Source organism: Leucoraja erinacea, chromosome 5 (assembly GCF_028641065.1).
Source record: "Leucoraja erinacea ecotype New England chromosome 5, Leri_hhj_1, whole genome shotgun sequence".
NCBI lineage: Eukaryota > Metazoa > Chordata > Chondrichthyes > Rajiformes > Rajidae > Leucoraja > Leucoraja erinaceus.
Window position 1 is genome coordinate 56,007,564 of NC_073381.1, and position 20,840 is coordinate 56,028,403.

At 40.1% G+C, this 20,840-nt stretch overlaps 1 protein-coding gene across 1 annotated transcript in view; it reads right to left on the bottom strand.

Annotated features, from left to right (window-relative positions):
- Positions 1 to 7,344: 7,344 nt before the first annotated feature.
- The window catches only part of trmt11 (tRNA methyltransferase 11 homolog), a 78,877-nt gene continuing 65,381 nt past the window's right edge, over positions 7,345 to 20,840 (bottom strand). The window contains exons 13-14 of the mRNA XM_055635658.1: positions 14,863 to 15,017; positions 7,345 to 8,019 (exon numbers count right to left, since the gene is read on the bottom strand). Coding sequence (XP_055491633.1) covers positions 14,886 to 15,017 — 132 coding nt within the window. The 3' untranslated portion in view covers positions 7,345 to 8,019; positions 14,863 to 14,885. The remainder of the gene's footprint in view (positions 8,020 to 14,862; positions 15,018 to 20,840) is intronic.

Below are 20,840 nucleotides of genomic sequence, written 5' to 3' on the forward strand. Positions count from 1 at the left end.
CAAATGTTTTCATTTTCAAAACAAAATGTGGAGGAGGAAAAACTCTACAGTAATATTTTTAAAATTCTCTGTTACACAAAGGGTTGAGGAGTAAATTCACAAAGTTTAACCAAATTTTCGCGAAATAGAACCCGTTACAAACAAACCAACAAACGACAGTTTTAATAGTTATGATAGATAGATTGATAGATAAGATAAACCTGGAAATTATTGCTGCTGATGCTAATGGATGAATACTTACTGCATTCATATAACAGATATGCTGCCTGCTCTTGAAATAGACACATTATCCTGTTTAATAAGCATGATGACTACACTGAAAGAGACAGAAGAATGTCAGCCTCATGTGTTTACCATACATTTTCTAATGCTAAGAAAAGCATTTACAGACAATACAGCATTTATTTGGAGCAGTGTAGGAAAGAATTTATTTGGAGCTGTTTGAATTAATCATCCGATAGAAATTTCACTGGAATCTCCTGACCTATGATGGATATGTTGCCTGGATTACTGCAAAGTTGCACAGATGTAGTAAAGGTGAGAAATTGAAAGAACACATTGAGAAATCCTGTGCAACTAAAAAACGAGCTTATAGGTGCAGATGTGCTAAATGTCAGTAATAATAACATTTCTACAAGTTAAAATGTGATGGTCAGATTCAGATTTATGGGAAATATGATAGGCTAAATTTTGCCGCCTTTTAACATGGCAGAAGATTTCCATCATCAGTGCTAAGAGAGCAGTATTAGAATTCATTTTTCTCAGCTTTGAACATAATCTGTAGCACACGTGCTCGGGAGATGATATGTGCCTAACCTCTCTTCCAGTGCTGACTTGCTCCATCCTGTGAGGATATCTGTGCCAGACTGAAATGTTGTGACTTTTTATCTTTACCCTTGTCAGGGCATTAATGAGTGATGGGACAAGTTGTGAATGGCCTATTCTGTCTGAGGAGAACTTGGTGTTGATATCATCCCGGATTTAATGGCTTCCATCTATTCCCTGGGGATGCGGGATACTGAAATTTTCACAATTGCCACTCCCACCCATCCAATCTCACCTTCCTTTCAGCTGCCCTTTCACACTGATATTAAATCTTGTGCTATGTGCAGTCAAAAACTGAGTAAAAATTCTAAAACTATCTACTCCCTTATCTGTTTAATAAAAGTCTAACATCTGCATTAAAATGGCACTTGGAGGAATATCAGCTGAATGTATTTAATGTTACTTTACTTGAAACACCATAGTTACTTGACTGTTTAAATGAACCGCAGCACTACGAAGCATGATGAATGGCCTAACGGTATAAATATGCATGTAGAGATGCCATTGATTCTCCACCAATATGGATGTAAAATTGGTCAATTATCCCCCAGGAGTAGAGTTTAACTATTGTTGCTTTATCAAACAAAACCAGGACTGTAAATGGAAAACTAAAATATTATTTTATTTTCTTGTCATTTAGAAAATCATGCTTGTCTTATGATTCAGATTTGTTTTAAAGATAAATGATTTATCCATCACCTCCAAAGGTACAAGCAGAAAATGGGCTTTAGTGATGTTTCTCTGCTTACATTGGTATTGACACTCCGTTTAGTTGTGTTATTTGATTAAAAATCATCTTTACTGCAGTGAAATATATTGACCATTTCCAAGTAACTTCACGTCATTCTGAAATTCCACAAAGCAATGGCTTCCCAGTGTGCATCTATCAGGCATGGGCTGACATAATGACATAATTCTCCCCCCCCCCCCCCTCCCCCCCCCTCGCCCATAACACTCCTTTAGAATAACTACAAAGTAAGTTAAACCAGGTTTTGCCAGGAGCAAATGTTGGAAAGTGCCATCACCCCCACATTCTTGCCCTCATCCTCACATAGTGTCCATTCCTAACCCTACTATCTACGATCTTGTTCCCAGTCAACTGATTCCTCCCCAGCTTTACAATATTCTAGGCATCCTGTACCTCAACTATATATCTAACACTGACCACTCTCCACCAAGATCCACACCTCATCCCAACCTTCCCTGAACCCATGCTATTCATCAATCCAATGCAGTCCCTGATCTCCGAAGACAACATTCACTAGCCCCTATTCTCCCCAACTGTGCCTGATATTTCACTTGCTTAGCCACCTCAGCCCATGCCTCAATTCACACATGATATTCAGCAGCCCCCTCTCTTCCACATCACCACCCTCCTTTACTGCGTACCTTGCCAGCCCCTGAACCCTATCATTAAGCCTACTGGCATCTCCCTAGGCACTTACCTTGCATGTTGATTCAACTGAAGCCCATGATCTTTGGTCTATGTACACCAGACCTCTCTTCTATATCACCCTCCTGCTGAATACTTAGGTTATTGATCTGACATTCAGCCAGTGACTCCCAAAGTTTTCATTGTCAGGCCCAGTGGTGCATTGCTGCAACACCCATTTGGATGCACTGCACCCGCTTGGCAGCGGTTTGTCCATACCCAACCCATCTCAAGTGGTTAGGATTGTTTCTCTGCAGCCATTGACCTGTACAGAGAGTATGAATCAAGGCCCAGCTACTCTATCGGGCAAACAAAAAACATAGCCCATTGTGCCATCTCATAATAAAGTAGGGTAGCCATTCTGACAAACATTTACCGCCAACCACAGCACCATGAAGCAGGTCTCCTGGTTCTTACAGCACTATTTGTAGGGTTTGACTGGCACAAATTAGGTATCACCTTTTCATTTTAACAACAATTAAATTTTAAAAGAAATGTTATCAGCTATAAAACACTATACATCATCCTTAGTTAAATAGTATTATGAAAATACAAGATCAAGAAATAAAAGACAGAAATTAAGGTAGTCTGTTGCCATCAAATCTATACAGTGTAAAACAATGTGAATGGCTTCTACTTGAAATAGTTCAGTGCTACAAATCATTCTCCTCAGATTTGAAACCCAAGACTGAGTTTGAATCATGTGGTACTGCCATTGATTTGTGCCGCACAGGTAACAGTGCAACAATACTTCCTGCACTATATCATGTTGCACATGGATAGAATTTTTGGAAACATTGTTTTATATCAGCAATATTTTTTGGGATGTCTCAATATACTTCTGATGGAGGGTGGTGAACCTTTTCCACAGAAGGCCTTGGAGACCGTGTCAGCAGATATTTTTTAAGGCAGAGGTAGATAAGATTCTTCATTGGTATGGGTGTCAGAGGTTATGGGGATAAGGCAGGAGAATGGGGTTAGGAGGGAGAGATATATCAGCCATGATTGAATGACTTGATGGGCCAAAGGCCTAATTGTGCTCCTATCACTTATGACCTTATAATATTGAAATGATTCTCTCTTCACTTCCAAGGATTGTCGATAAAATGATCTGTCAGTCCAAAACGGAGCCATTACAGCATCCATCGATTCTACGCTGTTGGTCAAAGCTGTGCTTCATATTGCTTTTCATATGATACAAACTTCCCAATGCAACTAAAATCTTTTGAATTGTAATTAAAAATTAGCTAAGACCCGTATAATAGTAAATGAGATAAATCATGAAATAATTGCCCCATGATCCAACGTTAGAAAATGAACAAAGTCCCACAAAAAGACACAAAATCTCTGGAGAAAAGGTGATGTTTCAAGTCGTAACCCTTCTTCAGACTGAAAGAGAGGGGGAACTGGAGGTGAGAAAAGGACAGAGCAAATCAGGGCCAGCAACAAATGACCTCAGGAATGGTGGAGTCTCTAATGTCCCATTGTTGGCTGAGGAGGATGTGCTAACGAGAGTGCCATAATATGCCTGCACTAGATTTTCACAAACAGCCCTTCTATTGTAAACACCAGATGCAGTGAGTCCCACCTTATGCAACAATTAGGCTGCATATTGTGATGACAGTCCATAAAATGATATAACTTAATCTCCCAAACCACACTATCTCACTTCTTCTCAGGACTTAGAAAGTCACTCTCAAAGCAGATCCCCTGTTTTAAAATAGTATTTTCTTCAGGGGGTTGTGGCTTGACCAAGTGGGCCCAACTTCCACTAGTTATAGACTCGCTACCTCTAGGTCCCATGGCAGCTATCATTGGGAACGAGCAACCTGTGAATTCATTCTCTGGCCCTAGAATTCAATCAAATGGCTTTGACTTGGATACTACCCTCAGCCAAAAATGATTAAATAAATAGTTCAGTAAACCCACATCCCATGCATCCCTTCCAGTATATTCCATCTAAGATACTTTACGAGTAAACAAAAATGGATAGAGGTTTGAGACATTTGTTTTCATGATCTTGATTATGGAATAAATTGGTGGCATCTGGGACAATGAGCGGTAGGGCTCTGGATAGTGTTGTAGAGCAAAGGGATCAAAGAGTGCAGGCACATAGTTCCTTGAAGGTATAATCGCAAGTAGATTGGGTGGTCAAAAAGGCTTTTGGCACATCGGCCAACAGTCAGAGTATTGAGTAGAGATGTTGGGAGGTCTTGTTGCAGTTGTATAAGATGTTCGTGAGGCCGCATTTAGAGTATTGTGTTCAGTTCTGGGCACCATGTTATGGGAAAGATGTTGTCAAGCTGGACAGGATACAGAGAAGATTTACAAGAATGTTGCCAGGACTAGAAGGTCTGAGCTATAGGGAGAGGGTGAGTAGAAGGTAGACACAAAATGCTGGAGTAACTTATCAGGTAAGGCAAAATTTCTGGAGACAAGGAATGTGCAACGTTTCGGGTTGAGACCCTTCTGCAATCTGAAGAAAGGTCTCGACCCGAAACGTCGCCGATTCCTTCCCTCCAGAGATGCTGCCTCACCCGCTGAGTTATTCCAGCATTTTGTGTCGACCTTCGATTTAAACCAGCATCTTCAGTTCTTTCTTATACGAGAGGTTGAGTAGGCTGGGACTATTCCTTGGAGCACAGGATGTGGGTGATCTTATAGAGGTGTACAAGATCATGAGAGGAATAGATCGGGTAGATGCACAGTCTTTTACCCAGAGTAGGTGAATCGAGGACTAGAGGACACAGGTTTAAGGTGAAGGGGAAAAGATTTAATAGGAATCTGAGGGGTAACTTTTTTTACACAAAGGATGGTGGGTGTATGGAACAAGCTGCCAGAGGAGATAGTTAAGGCTGGGACCATTCCAACATTTAAGAAACAGTTAGACTAGTACATGGATAGGATAGGTTTGGAGGGATATGGACCAAATGCGGGCAGGTGGGACAAGTGTAGCTGGGACATGTTGGCCGGTGTGAGCAAGTTGGGCCGAAGGGACCGTTTCCACACTGTATCATTCGATGACTAATCTAATTGAGTATAAGAGTCAGGAAGTTATGTTTTAAAATTTAGTCCGATTACATTTTAAGTGTTGTGTGCAGTTCTGATCACTCCATTACAAGACGGATGTAAAGGTTTGAGAAAGTTTACCAAATTCTCCCTGGATGGAGGGGATATCTCCAAGGAGAGACTGCACATACTTGGATTGCTTTCTCCAGAAGATCAGAAGTTTAGTGGAGACCCGATAAAAGCAGATACCTTTCTGGGGGGAGGCAGAGGTAGAGTAGACTGCTAGAACCATATTCTCAGGGGGGAAATGTCAAAGACAAGAGGGCATAGCATTAATGTCAAAGGGGGAAAATGAGATGTGTGGAGCAAGGTTTTTCACAGAGAAAGGTGGGTGCCAGGAACGTGCTGCCAGGAGTGGTGGAGGCAGATACAATTGTGGTTTTCAAAGAGGCTTTTATGTAGGTACATAGATATGCAAGGAAGTGGAGGGATATGGATCACATGCTGGCAGGAGACGTTAGTTTAACGGCATCAGGTTTTGCACAGACATTATGCGTCACAAGGCCTGTTCCTGGGTTGTATTTTACATTTAACAAAGTTCAGCTAAGGAAATTTGGCTATACACGGTCACCTCTATTTTTACAATCGGTTAACTTTGTCAATTATTTAGAAGACAGATTACATGTCAGATCTGATTGAGGTTGTGCCAATGTTCACTTGAACATATGAGTAAGGGACCAATAAAAAAGTAGCCAGCACCCTTCAATGAACCAAAATCTGTATTTCTTCAAGTTAGGAACTGCCAAAATTAACACAGATCTTTGGCTCCATAAAAAGCAATGCCACAACTTTAGACTGGAATACTTTCAAAGAACTTAAATTATACGTTTTTTTCTATCTTTGTGATAGTGATAGTGGTTGCATTTAAAACAGCACAGATAATGTTTAGGGCCAAAAATAAATCTTACCTGGAAATATACAAAAATTATTCAATGAGCGAGTGGGGGGTTATAATTTAAGAAGAATATTTAATTTTAAGGTACAAAGAGTCCGCACGACCAGAAAAACTTTTTGTATTTCGGTCTGTGGAGTAGGATTGTGGAACAGTTTGAATGTGGAGTTAAAGCAATGTCCAAATATGAACCAGTTCAAAATGACATACAAAAAACTTTTTTTCACAAGGTACAGAGATGAAGGGGATGGTTGACAAACAGGGGTTAATGTTTATTTATTATTTTATTTATTATTAATTTATGTTTTTGGTTACTTCATACATATTACTTGTATGTGTATATCAGTTGTATGTATATATATGTCTGTATGCATCTCTAAAAATTGTCTGGGGTATTATTATTATTAATTAATTAATTATTAAATATGGAAGAAGGGTTTAGAGAGAAGGGGTGAGATTAAATAAGTTATTCTTCTTCTCACTCCTTTTCGAGCTTGTAAAGAAAAAGTGTTGGACATTTAAATTTTGCTTTATGCTTTTCATTGCTTTGCAAATATTGCCTGGAATGTCCAATTGTTTGACTATTTCGATTTTGTTGTTGTTATTTATTCCTATTTATGTCTTTACTTGTTCGGAACAAATAAACAAATAAAATAAATAAATAGTTCTTTTTCTATCTGTGATAGTTCTAAGCAAAAATAATGTGATTTTTTCTGCGAAATAAGTACATTCTAATCTTTAAACCATTGATTACCTCAGGAACTACCATTCAAGAGCAATTTCAAAAACTATCACATTCAATAATATATCTCCTGGTTGCTTTTCTCAAGCATTCATGCATTATTGTACAGAAGCATTTTATTTATTGTCAATGTGTGTGGCTGACAGAGAGATCGTGGGTAGTTGAAAGCCATGTGAGAGGGAACAATGAGCAATGAGACAGTTGAGTCCGCCTCAATGACTGACAGGAACTTGGTAGGCTTCATGGCCTTCTTTTATGTCAAAAGAAAATGTGAAAATATAAAAACATGCAAAACCAATTCACAAGAAAAATTCACAAGATCTATAAATGAGCAAGAAAAGTCTCCCTTTAACACTGATGCTGAAACAAAAAAACACATAAATCCACAAGCCAGATTAAATTTTATTTATATTCCTCAAGAAGGTCAGAAACCACATAAAACTATTTCTATTCAGAAAACATTGGCTGGAGAATTCCTTTGAGTGGGATAAAACAATATTGCTGCTATATATTTTTATTAGAGCTGTGTAGGTCAACCAGAAATGTAAATTGTTATTCAAAATTATGAGGAGTTTAGATCGCGTAAATAAAAAAAACATTTGTTTCCACAGTTGATGGCTTGGTAATCAGAGGAACAAAATTGCCAGAAGAACCAGAGAGAAGATCATGCAGTGGAAATCTGGAAATTTAATGAACTAATTTTATTAAAAAAGACGAGTCATTGTCCTCATTTGGTGAATGAAGATGCAGCTGCACCAAGTATAAAGGAAGGAGGTCCCCAGACTTGTGAGCTACATGCAGCATGGGAAGATGTCAGTTGAGAAATACTAGTATATACTAGCTATAGGTACCGTCAAATCTCATGTACATTAAGATAAATCAAGTCAAAACTAGCCAATCACCAGTGATCTGATATTTATCTTCTATATAACGAACAAAGTTAACAGTTTGAGGTAAACTAAGGTAATAGTGCACACACACATATCCTGAGAAAAACTTTGTTGAAAGCATTGTTGATTTTCTGGTTCTCCGGTTTTGAAGATGTGGATGGCCGCAACACTAAAATGAAAGACAAAACAAATTCTTACAGGCACGACGCCAACATAACTACAGATACGACAGCCCAATGATTTTCAAATTCAATGTATTTTTAGTAAATACATTTTGTGAATATTTACCCAGGGTGCAGAGGAACTAAATCGATAGGGGAAAAAAGGGGCGATTCAACTTACACTTACCATGGGATGTTAGTACGCTGAAGAGCGCCTGCCAGCTCTTTATATTTGTGCCTCACTCTCAAAAAGCTATTCAATTAGTCCCATGCCCTAATGCCCTAATCATATTACTAACCCCCTGCAATTATATCTGTTTCAATTCTGAAGATTACTGTTGAATATCTCTCCACCACCCTTTCAGTAGTACGCCCCCAGTAATGATAAGTTACAACATCATTTTTCCTTTGCTGATCTTCTCTCTGCTTCTTCTGGCATTTAAATTAACATTTATGTCCTCTGATTACCAACTCACCTCCTGTGGAAAAACAAATGTTTTTTTCAATTTACTTTACCAAAATTCCTCATGATTTTGAATAAGTATTACATTTTTGATTACCCTCTAATAAAAACAAATACGTTTTGAAAAGAATAGTAAAAACACATTTCTGATTTAGTCAATTTTGGACCAAACTCGTGTTTAGTGAGTTCTATTTATTTTGAGTTCACTGAGATATTGTGTTCCTGGCATTACAAATGCTGGTAGACAAAATCAAATCTGCAGATGAACAAGCTTGGCAGCCTTCAGCTGCCTATGTTGCATCTGTTCTCCTTCAAGCAAGTAGCTTATAAATGGCTCTTTATACTGTATATAATAAAAATTGACAGAATTTTTTAATAATAAAGACACAACTGTTATTAATACTTCACACTCTAAAATGAATTAACCTCTTGCCAAATGTTACTTGGGGCAACAACACAATTTCGAACTCAAGGCATTTTTAGCATGAATGGAGCTTATCTTTTTAATGATGAACAACCTCTCCTATTTCCTTGATGTCTTTAAGCCGCAGTGTGATTGCCAGGCAATCAGCCTTGGTTTGAAATGCTGCTGTTAGATGTGGTGGAGCAGCCGACTGAAAGATTTCCTGTAGATTTTAGGCTTTGGATGTGGTAGAGCAGTTGGCTATTCAATGATGTTGGGGACGAGACCCTGGAGGCATTTTCTCCAGCATTTAGCATTGGTGATTTATTACAAAGATAGTTATTGATGCCCTCTATTTCTTGATTCCACAGCTGCAAGCTTTATTTACCTCACAAACTGTCATGTGCCTAGGTATTATAAATGCAAATACAAACTCATTCAATTCCACCATTTAGAAATTAGTATAATCGGCATTTTGATTATACGTAGTTTCTGCGATCAGCATGAGCTACTGACAGGCCAGGTCTGTAATTCAAAAGGGTGGGAGGTTCAAAGCTGAGCCCCATAGCTATCCCTTTAGTGGCATCACTTATTTTGCACTAACATAGCTCCTCACATTCATTGGTTCCTTCGCTTTGACCATTTTCGTATCCTTATGGGTTATCGTCTAGTGTTTTTAATTTAAGTTTGTTCATTTTAATCGACTAAAGTCCAGGTAAACCACTTTCAAGAATTTACCACAGTCTACTTGAGTTGCAACTTGTTCAAGAGTTGTCACAAGTGTCCTCTGCTGAATGCATCCAGAGTGTCATTTACTGGATTGCTATTGTCCTTGAGTTTACTCCGATGGTAACTTCCAAATTTATTTTTGGATACACTAATGCAATTCTTTTATTCGTTGATGAAAACAAGATGTAACACTGGAGAAAAAAATCTGCTATTTTGGGACCACACTGTGCATGTGTATACAGTGGCCTCATTACCGATTACACAATTCAACAAGTTCCATTAGTTAGTAGGATTCTGTGGATCAAGTATAGATCACAAGATAATTATCAATGTAAAGGGTCATTCAATCCAATTTATCCATGCCATTGGCTGTATTCATCATTTTCTATTTCATCATCTATTTCTTAAATTATTCACCATGACAGCTTTTCTATAAATCATGTAATGACTCACAATTTGTGTGAGAAAATACTTATACATTATGTTTTAATTGACCAGTAACTAATCTGAAAATGTACCAGAGTCATACACCGTAGAAACGTGCCCTTTGGCCCAATTTGCCCATTCTGACCAATATGCCCCATCTATATTAGTCCCACCTGCCTGCGCATATCCTTCTAAACCATTCCCATCATTGTACCTGTCAAAATGTCTTAAATATTGTTATGGTACCTTCCTCAACTAGCTCCTCTGGCAGCTCATTCCATCAGTGTGAAAAGGTTGCCCCCTTGGGTTCTTATTGAATCTGCCTCCTCTCACCTTAAACCTATGGCCTCTGGTTCATGATTCCCTACTCTGGGTAAAAGATTCTGTGCAACAGCCCTAACTATTCCCCTTATACACCTCAATAAGATCAGCACTCATCCTCTTGCGCTCCAAGTAGTAGAGTCCTAGCTGCCCAATCTCTCCCAATAACTCCGGCCCTCAAGTTCTGGCTACATTCTCGTAAATCTTCTCTGCACTCGTTCCAGGTTAACAACATCTTTCCTACAACAGGATGACCTAAACTGAACACAATACTCCAATTGTGGCCTCACCAATGTCTTGTACAACTGCAACATAACGTCCAAACTTCTATGCTCAATACCCTGATTGAGGAGGGCCAATGTGCCAAGAGTCTATCTACCCCCAACACCATTTTCAAGGAACTATGCACCTGCACTCCTAGATCCCTCTGCTCTACAACATTCCCCAGGGCCCCACCATTCACTGTGACGGTCATGTCCTGTTTTGACTTCCCAAAATGCACCCGATTATATGAAAACAGGTGGAGGGGCAGATATGTAGTGCAAGGACTCTGCTGAAGGACATGGACAGGTTGGGAGAGTGGGCAGAAAAGTGGCAGATGGAATAAAGTGTAGCAAAGTCAATGAATTTTGGTTGTGGGAATAAAGGCGTAGACTATTTTCAAAATGGGGATAGAATCCAGTAATCGGAGGTGCAAGGTGCCTTGGGATTGTTGGCGCAGGATTCACAAAAAGTTAATCTACAAGTTGCATGGTAGTAAAGAAGGCAAACGCAATGCTAGCATTTATTTCAAGAGGGATGAGTACAAAAAACAGGGATGTAATGCTGAGGCTCCATAAAGCACTGGTCAGGCCACGTTTGGAGTAGTGTGAGGAATTTCCAAAATGATCCCAGGAATGAGTGGGTTTACAAAATGAGTGCATTTACAAAAATGAATCCCAGGATATGATGAGCGTTTGATGGCACTGTGCCTGTAGTCGCTTGAGTTTAGAATAATGAGGGGTGATCTCATTGAAACGTACTGAATAGTTAAAGGCTTGGATAGAGTGGATGTGGAGAGGCTGTTTCCACTAGTGGGAGAGTGTACGACACGAGGTCATAGCCTCAGAATTAAAGGACGTTCCTTTAGGGAGAATTTCTTTAGTCAGAGGGTGGTGAATCTGTGGAATCCTTTGCCAGAGAAGGCTGTGGAGGCCAAGTCAATGGATATTTTTTAAGGCAGAGATACAGTGCCCTCCATAATGTTTGGGACAAAGACCCATCATTTATTTATTTGCCGCTGTACTCCACTATTTGAGATTTGTAATAGAAAAAGATCACATGTGGTTAAAGTGCACATTGTCAGATTTTATTAAAGGGTATTTTAATACATTTTGATTTCACCATGTAGAAATTACAGCTGTGTTTATACATAGTCCCCCCATTTCAGGGCACCATAAAGCTTGGGACACATGGCTTCACAGGTGTTTGTAATTGCTCAGGTGTGTTAGCAGTAACAGGATCGGTCCGAGTCAGCATGGAGTTACGAAGGGGAAATCATGCTTGACTAATCTTCTGGAATTATTTGAGGATGTGACTAGGAACATGGACAAGGGAGAACCAGTGGATGGATGTAGTGTACCTGGACTTTCAGAAAACCTTTGATAAGGTCCTACAAAGGAGATTAGTGAGCAAAATTAGAGCACATGATATTTGGGGTAGGGTACTGACATGGATAGAAAATTGGTTGGCAGACAGGAAACAAAGAGTACGGATTAACGGGTCCCTTTCAGAATGGCAGGCAGTGACTAGTGGGGTACTGCAAGCTCTGAGCTGGGACCGCAGTTCTTTACATTATACATTAATGATTTAGATGACGGGATTAAAAGTAACATTAGCAAACTTGCAGATGACACAAAGCTGTGTGGCAGTGTGAACAGTGAGGAGGATGCTATGAGGATGCAGGGTGACTTGGATAGGTTGGGTAAGTAGGCAGATGCATGGCCGATGCAGTTTAATGTGGATAAATGTGAGGTTATCCACTTTGGTGGCAAGAACAGGAAAGCAGATTATTATCTGAATGGTGTCAAGTTCGGAAAAGGGGAAGTACAACAAGATGTGGGTGTCCTTGTCCATCAGTCACTGAAAGTAAGCATGCAGGTGCAGAACCAGGGGCCACAGTCTTAGAATAAAGGGGAGGTAGACAAAAGTGCTGGAGAAACTCAGCTGGCGCAGCAGCGTCTATGGAGGTAAGGAAATAGGCAATGTTTCGGGCCGAAATCCTTGTTCAGACTGATGTTGGGTGGGAGGGGGGGGAGCGCTATTGAGGGAGTGCAGCAGGAATAAAGGGGAGGTCATTTAAGACTGAGGTGAGAAAAAACTTTTTCACCCAGAAAGTTGTGATTTATGGAATTCTCTGCCACAGAGGGCAGTGGAGGACAAGTCACTGGATGGATTTAAGAGAGAGTTAGATAGAGCTCTAGGGGCTAGTGGAGTCAAGGGATATGGGGAGAAGGCAGGCACGGGTTATTGATAGGGGACGATCAGCCATGATCACAATGAATGGCGGTGTTGGCTCGAAGGGCCAAATGGCCTCCTCCTGCAGCTATTTTCTATGTTTCTATCTATCCTTAAGAAGATAGAGAGTTTACTAATCGCAAACAGACTGGCAGGCCAAGAAGACCTCCATAGCTGATGACAGATATATATAATATCTCTATAATAGTTTGATAATATAATAATAACTCTATAATAAAGAAAAATTCCCAAACAGCTGTCCAACAGATCAGAAACACTCTTCAAGGAGTCAGGTGTGGATATGTCAATGACCACTGTCCGCAGAAGTCTTCATGAACAGAAATACGACACTGATGCAAACCACTGGTTAGCCTCAAAAATAGGATGGCCAGGTTACAGTTTGCCAAGAAGTACTTAAAAGAGCAAGCACAGTTCTGGAAAAAGGTCTTGTGTACAAATGAGACGAAGATTAACATATCAGAGTGATGGCAAGAGCAAAGTATGGAGGAGAGAAGGAGCTGCCCAAGATACAAAGGAAACCACCTCATCTGTGAAACACGGTGGTGGGGGTGTTATGGCCTAGGCATGTATGGCTGCTGAAGGTACTGGCTCACTTATCTTCATTGATGATACAACTGCTGATGGTAGTAGCATAATTAATTCAGAAGTGTATAGACACATCCTATCTGCTCAAGTTCAAACAAATGCCTCAAAACTCATTGGCCGGCGGTTCATTCTACAGCAAGACAATGATCCCAAACATATTGCTGAAGCAACAAAGGAATTTTTCCAAATCTAAGCAATGGTCAATTCTTGAGTGGCCAAGTCAATCACCCGATCAGTACCCAATTGAGCATGCCTTTTATATGCTGGAGAGAAAACTGAAGGGGTCTAGCCCCCAAAACAAGCATAAGCTAAATATGGCTGCAATACAGTCCTGGCAGCGCATCACCAGAGAAGACACCTAGCAACTGGTGATGTCCATGAATCACAGACTTCAAGCAGTCAATGCATGCAAAGGATATGCACCAAAATACTAAACATGACCAATTTCATTTACATGACATTGCTGTGTCCCAAACATTATGGAGCCCTGAAATGGGGGGGGGACTATGTATAAACACTGCTGTAATTTCTACATGGTGAAACCAAAATGAATAAAAATGGCCTTTATTAAAATCTGACAATGGGCACTTTAACCACATGGGATGTTTTTCTATTACTAATCTCCAATTGTGGAGTACAGAGGCAAATAAATAAATAATGGGCCTTTGGCCCAAACATATGAAGGGCACTGTAGATAGATTCTTGATTAGTACGGGTGTCAGGGGTTATTGGGAGAAGGCCAAAGAATGGTGTTAGCAGGGAGAGATAGATCAGCCATGATTGAATGGCGTAGACTTGATGGGCCGAATGGCCTAATTCTGCTCCTATCACTTATGACCATATCATCTACTCCCAACGGCACTTTCAAGGAACTGTACCAACACTTCTAGATCCCTCTGCTCTACAACCCTCCCCAGAGCCCTGCCATTCACTGCGAAGGTCCTGTCCTGGTTTTACTTCCCAAAATGCAATACCTTGTGCTTATCTGTACTAAACTCCATTAACCCATTGCCCAACTGAACAAGATCTTACTGTAATTTTTGATAACCATCTTCACTATCTACAATACCACCCACTTACTTTAGTGTCATCTGCAAACCTAGTAATCAATTATCAGTTGGCCGTGGTGCTTCAATTTAACATAATGTGGCATCAGGATCAGTATTGACCTATTAGTACACACATGCATTTGATTTGAAATGATAATACTATTTTCCTTTGCATCTTTCTCTCATAACAGTTGACAAATTCACTAGTTTAGCTGTATATGCATATTCTATGTAGACACTTAATATTAAAATACATTTCATACTAATTGCTCGCATCTCTGACAAAAACATTTAAAGATACTGAAACATTCTACCAAACTGGATCTGTGTTTATTTATTAGATTAAAAAGTATCTTACAGGTTAAAATATATTTGTGCTGGTCATTTCTGGGTATTTTTGGTTTCCTTAGCAACCTTCTTCATAACGCCACTGAAGTATTTCTCACGGAATGAATTATGGCCGACATATGGATTATACTTTGTATCATTGAGGTGGGCGAATCGATCCTTATCCTGAAGGATAAAGAAGAGGATGTTAGTTTGAAAGAAATTGTTCATACCTGTTGTGATAATGTAACACTAATAGAATTCCAATAAATAAGATTTTCAAAAGAAGTGTTTTTAGACTTACTTTGTAGCATATGTGCTTTCAGTCACAAAGTATAAATAAACATACATTTGTATACAGACCCATCTTAAGCAGTAATTTCAGCTAAGTAGGATGAATTATTCATTCATTTTCCTTTCAGCTATAGTACAGCTGTAGTATAAGCTATTTTTATCTATAGTATAAATAAACATGAAAATATACAAAGTATAAATAAACATACATTTGTATACAGACTCATCTTAATCAGTAATTTAAGCTCAGTAGGATGAACTATTCATTCTTTTTCCTATCACACTCTCCCCTATTTTTCCTTTTCATAAATATTTGCTTTTTCCTTGCATTCTTATCGTCTTCCCGCTCCCCCCTGAACTCAACAATCAATAGTCAATAGTCAGATTTATTCGTCACGTACACAATAAAGTGCAGTGAAATGAACTTGCCAGCGGCAGTACAATAAAAGAGAACACACAATACCCAATAAAAATTTAACACAAACATCCACCACAGCACACATCACTGTGGTGGAAGGCACAAAGTTTAGTCAGTCCTCCTCCATTTTCCCCCGTGGTCAGGACACAGTCGCCGCTGCGGGCGGCCAGATGTGCAGACAAGGTAAGTCGTGAATCGGTGCTTCCCTACCGCAGACCGCGACCGCGGCTTCAAAAGATGTTATAGGCCGCAGGCCGGCGGTCGGAGCTCTTCTCCACCGGGGTCCCCAATGAGGGATCCCAGGCTCCGGACGCCACGCCAGCTGGACCTCCGCAGACCGCGGCTTCAGGCTGCAGCGGGCCAGCGATCGGAGCGCTCCCTTCTGGCCACCCCCGGCGATGGCTCGCCCGCTCCGCGATTAAAAAGTCTACGCTGCGCCCGCTGCAGAAGCCCCGGGCCCGTCTCCAGGAAAGGCCGCACCAATCCTCTGTGTTAGGCCGCGAGGGAGGCGACATGGAAAAAGTTGCCTCTCCACGGAGGAGGCGACCAAAGCATTTCCCCCCTTACCCCCCTCTCCCCCCCACCCACACAAACCCCCACGCAAGACACACAAAGAAACATTAAAAACACGCATTGGGACATACTAAAAAAAACAAAAAAAAGTAGAAACTGACTAACACGCTGCTGGCAGGGCAGCCGGCTCGGCTCGCAGCGCCCCCACCGAGCAATCCTTAACTTATCCTTAATTTGTTATTCACTTACTTCTGGTCGCACTTTGTTCTTTCCCTGAGACCAATGGGCAAGGACTTTCTCCCACCCAAACACATCTCCTCATCTCAACTTCTTTATCTTTCTGTTTTCGTCAAAGACACATTGCTTACTTATAAAAATCAATGTCATAAAAAAGTCAAATTTAGAAATCCCAAAAAATTCCTTTCCCATCGTTCAATAAAGGTACTCACTCACTCCCACTCTCTCAAATGCCTCCAATGCTGATCTTAAGCTTTGTGTTACAAAATCTGATGACAACCCAGGGTTCTCCAGGACTGTAATTTCTCTCTTCATTTCCCCAATCTTTCTTAAGAGATAAGAATAGGAAGAAGAGTTGACCATTTGCCCCCTTGAGCGTCCTTTGCCATTTTGTAAGATTCTGGGTAACCTGAAGATCTTAGGTCTACTTTCCTTCTTCTTCCCCATTCCCTTAAAAAAACTATTGTTCAAACAGGGGCGGCACAGTGGCGCTGCGGTAGATTTGCTGCCTTACAGTGCCAGAGATCCTAACTACGGATGCTATCTGTACGAAGTTTGTAAGTTCTCCTCTGACCGCGTGAGTTTTTTACAGGTGCTCTGGTTTCCTCCCACATTCTAAAGACGTACAGGGTTAGAAACATAGAAACATAGAAATTAGGTGCAGGAGTAGGCCATTCGGCCCTTCGAGCCTGCACCGCCATTCAATATGATCATGGCTGATCATCCAACTCAGTATCCCGTACCTGCCTTCTCTCCATACCCTCTGATCCCTCTAGCCACAAGGGCCACATCTAACTCCCTCTTAAATATAGCCAATGAACTGGCCTCAACTACCCTCTGTGGCAGAGAGTTCCAGAGATTCACCACTCTCTGTGTGAAAAAAGTTCTTCTCATCTCGGTTTTAAAGGATTTCCCCCTTTGTAGGTTGTAGGTTAATTGGCTTTAGACTTTAGATACAACGCAGAAACAAGTCCTTCTGTCCACCAAGTCCACACCGACCAGTGATCACCCAGTACACTAATACTATCCTGCACACTAGGGACAATTTTAAAACATACTGAAGCAAATTACCTAAAAAGCTGGATGTCTTCGCAGTGAGCGAGGAAACCAGAACACCCAGGGAAAACCCAGGGAGAAGTATAAAAGTTGGGATGTAATGTTAAAATTGTACAAGGCATTGGTGAGGCCAATTCTGGAGTATGGTGTACAATTTTGGTTGCTAATTATAGGAAGGATGTCAACAAAATAGAGAGAGTACAGAGGAGATTTACTAGAATGTTGCCTGGGTTTCAACAACTAAGTTACAAAGAAAGGTTGAACAAGTTAGGGCTTTATTCTTTAGAGTGCAGAAGGTTAAGGGGGGACTTAATAGAGGTCTTTAAAATGATGGGAGGGATAGACAGAGTTGACGTGGATAAGCTTTTTCCACTGAGAGTAGGGAAGATTCAAACAAGGGGACATGACTTGAGAATTAAGGGACAGAAGTTTAGGGGTAACATGAGGGGGAACTTCTTTACTCAGAGAGTGGTAGCTGTGTGGAATGAGCTTCCAGTGAAAGTGGTGGAGGCAGGTTCGTTTTTATCATTTAAAAATAAATTGGATAGTTATATGGACGGGAAGAATGGAGGGTTATGGTCTGAGCGCAGGTATATGGGACTAGGGGAGAATACGTGTTCGGCACGGACTAGAAGGGTCGAGATGGTCTGTTTCCGTGCTGTAATTGTTATATGGTTATATGGTTATAAGTACAAACTTCATATAGACAGCACCCGTGGTCAGGATCGAACACGGGTCTTCTTGCGCTATAAGGCTGCACCTTTACTGCTGCACCATTCTGCTGCCCTGTGCTTCTTCTGTTGGTTTAGTTTTTTTTAGTTTAGAAATACAGGGCGGAAAAAGGCCCTTTGGCCCACTGAGTCCACGCCAACCAACGATCCCACACATTAACACTACCCTGCACACACTAGGGACAATTTACATTTATGCCAAGCCAAGTAACCTACGAACCTGTATGTCTTTGGTTGGAATTGTAAATTGTCCCTCATGTGTAGAATATTGCTAGTGTGATCGCAAGTTGATGAGCATAAAGGCCTGATTCCAAGTTGTATCTGTAGCGGCAGATTTTTATATCGTTCAAGAGATTACTCCCTCTACCCGCTAAATGGACTACATGGTTAAGGGGAATGTCTTTGTACGCATGCGAGCTCACCTGGACCTTCAGAGCTTCTTCACAGATAAATCTTCAATACATAGTCCTTTGATTAATAAATTCTTTATTGTTAATGAAAAACAATAAGGTACATCCAAACTTCTTCCAATTCATACACTATAATCTTCATCGAACTCCAGCTTATCGCTTTAAAGGTTAGAAAACTCCTCGTGTCTCTGTTACGCTTCGCATGGTCAATGGGTAAACCTTCCCCATGCTCGTCCAAAACTAAATTAAAAATAAAGCTTCTGCACATGAAACTTAGCTCCAAACATGCCCTAAAATACGTCATAAACCCCACCCACAATATAACGGGCAGTCTAAAATTTAAAGACACATGCCATAGTTAATGACACACAAAACAAGCCAAATGGCCACTGCAGTATCTTTAAACTAAACTAAATCTATCGGTCTTGCAATGAAAATTTCCACGACTCTCCTTCCATTGTTCTCCAGTATCAAAAAATTCCAAAATTCAAGATCCACTGTGAGAATATGTGGTTCTCTGCTTTATCCCACCTTAGATGGGTGGTCCATTTTTCTGATAGTCCCCAAACTGCTAGATATCCTACCGAGGAAACATCCTCCCATCTTCTAGCCTGGCAAGGCGCCTCACAACCTTGTCTCTCAACCAGATCACCTCTGATTCCTCTAAACTCCAATGAAGGGTATGGCTAGTAGAACCACTGCATCACAGAAGACCCAGGCTCAATTCTTACCTCAGTTGCTGTCTGTGTATGGTTTGTTACATTCTCATTATAACAGTGTTTTCTACCACAATCCAAAGACATGTAGGTTGATAGGTTACTTGACCCTATTATATTGTTGAGTGGTAGAATTTGGGGTGAGTTAAAGGGAACGTGAGAAGAATAAAAACAACAACCTGCTCAACCTCCCTTCAAAGGGCAACCATTTTACCTCAGGATTAAAGCAGGGAACCACCTCTGAATTGACTGTAAAACAAATAAATCCCTCTGTACCCAGTATTCCAGGTGTGATCTCAGCAACATCCTGTTCAATTGTAGCAACACATTCCCACTTTTCTACTGTATCCTGCTTGCTAACTTTCTATGTTGAATCTACATGTTGAACGTCCAGATCCCTTTATTTTTCCATTTACACAATATTTTGCCAAAGTGGACAAGATCACATTTGCCCTCAATACATCCTTTATGACAGAGTGATACCCACTTCATTAAACTATCCAAATTCCATTGCAGGTGCTTTGTATCCTGTTCACAACTTGCATTCCCACCCTCTCTGGAACATCAGCAAATAGACATAGATTAGTAAATCATTGAGTCCCCGTATTGATTCAGTTTGCCACCATGAATCATCATTTGCAAATCCTCTGTCCATGCTAATATATTATCCCTTAATGGCAGGATCTCTTACTTTCTTTCAACCATTTTATAATTTTCCCACCAAAAATATTCTAGTGAAGGTGTGCAAGCTGAGCACTGTTTTTTTTTGTATCTTATGTCTATTTTTTTTTTTAAATAACGCTTTGCATGGGTTTTTTCACATCAGTGACATTTTTTAACAATGAAAAATTATTAAACTTATAAAAAGTTATTCATAGTTTCACAGTTGGAGAATAGATTTATGTTTAGTTAAGGTTAGTTTAGTTTTGTCATGTGTACCGAGATACAGTGGAAAGTGTTTTGTTGCATACTATCCAGTCAGCGAAAGGATTATACACGATTGCAATCAAGCCATTCACAGCGTACAGATCATACTGCCGTATGAACACCAAACCTAACTGCATGGAAATTACCCATTCATCTACTTAGATGTAGAATTTTCATCATACCCGTTTTTCCCACCAAAGGTTTTTGTAAACTGCAGTGGACCATTTTTTCTTATTATTCATAATTAAAATATTAAAAGATGAATGTGCTAAATACATTCATTAATTCTTGATCATGTTAAACATTAGTAATGATTAGAATTAAGTATAAAATAGTCTTAGAAATGAAAATTCTTTTTGTAAGAACTGCCTTCATCAAGGAAACTGTTTTTTCTAAAACAAACATGCAATTCCATTTTTTTACGTACATGTGGTGGCCATAGTAAAATTTAATTTAACATAACTAATAATTGTCACTATTCTTCCAACAAGGCAATTAAGAACGAGGCAGTCACCTCATTTACCTCTTGTTCAATGTGTCTGAGATTCATTCCAATCAAACATATAAATCAAGTTATCAAGAAAGGTTATGTTTGGATCAGGAATCTACAGCTAAAATCAGCCAAGTTCCAAATCCCTCTACCGCAACCCATTTAGTCTTTAATCCAGCAGTTCAATCAAAACGAGAACAGTCACGCACAAATCTTT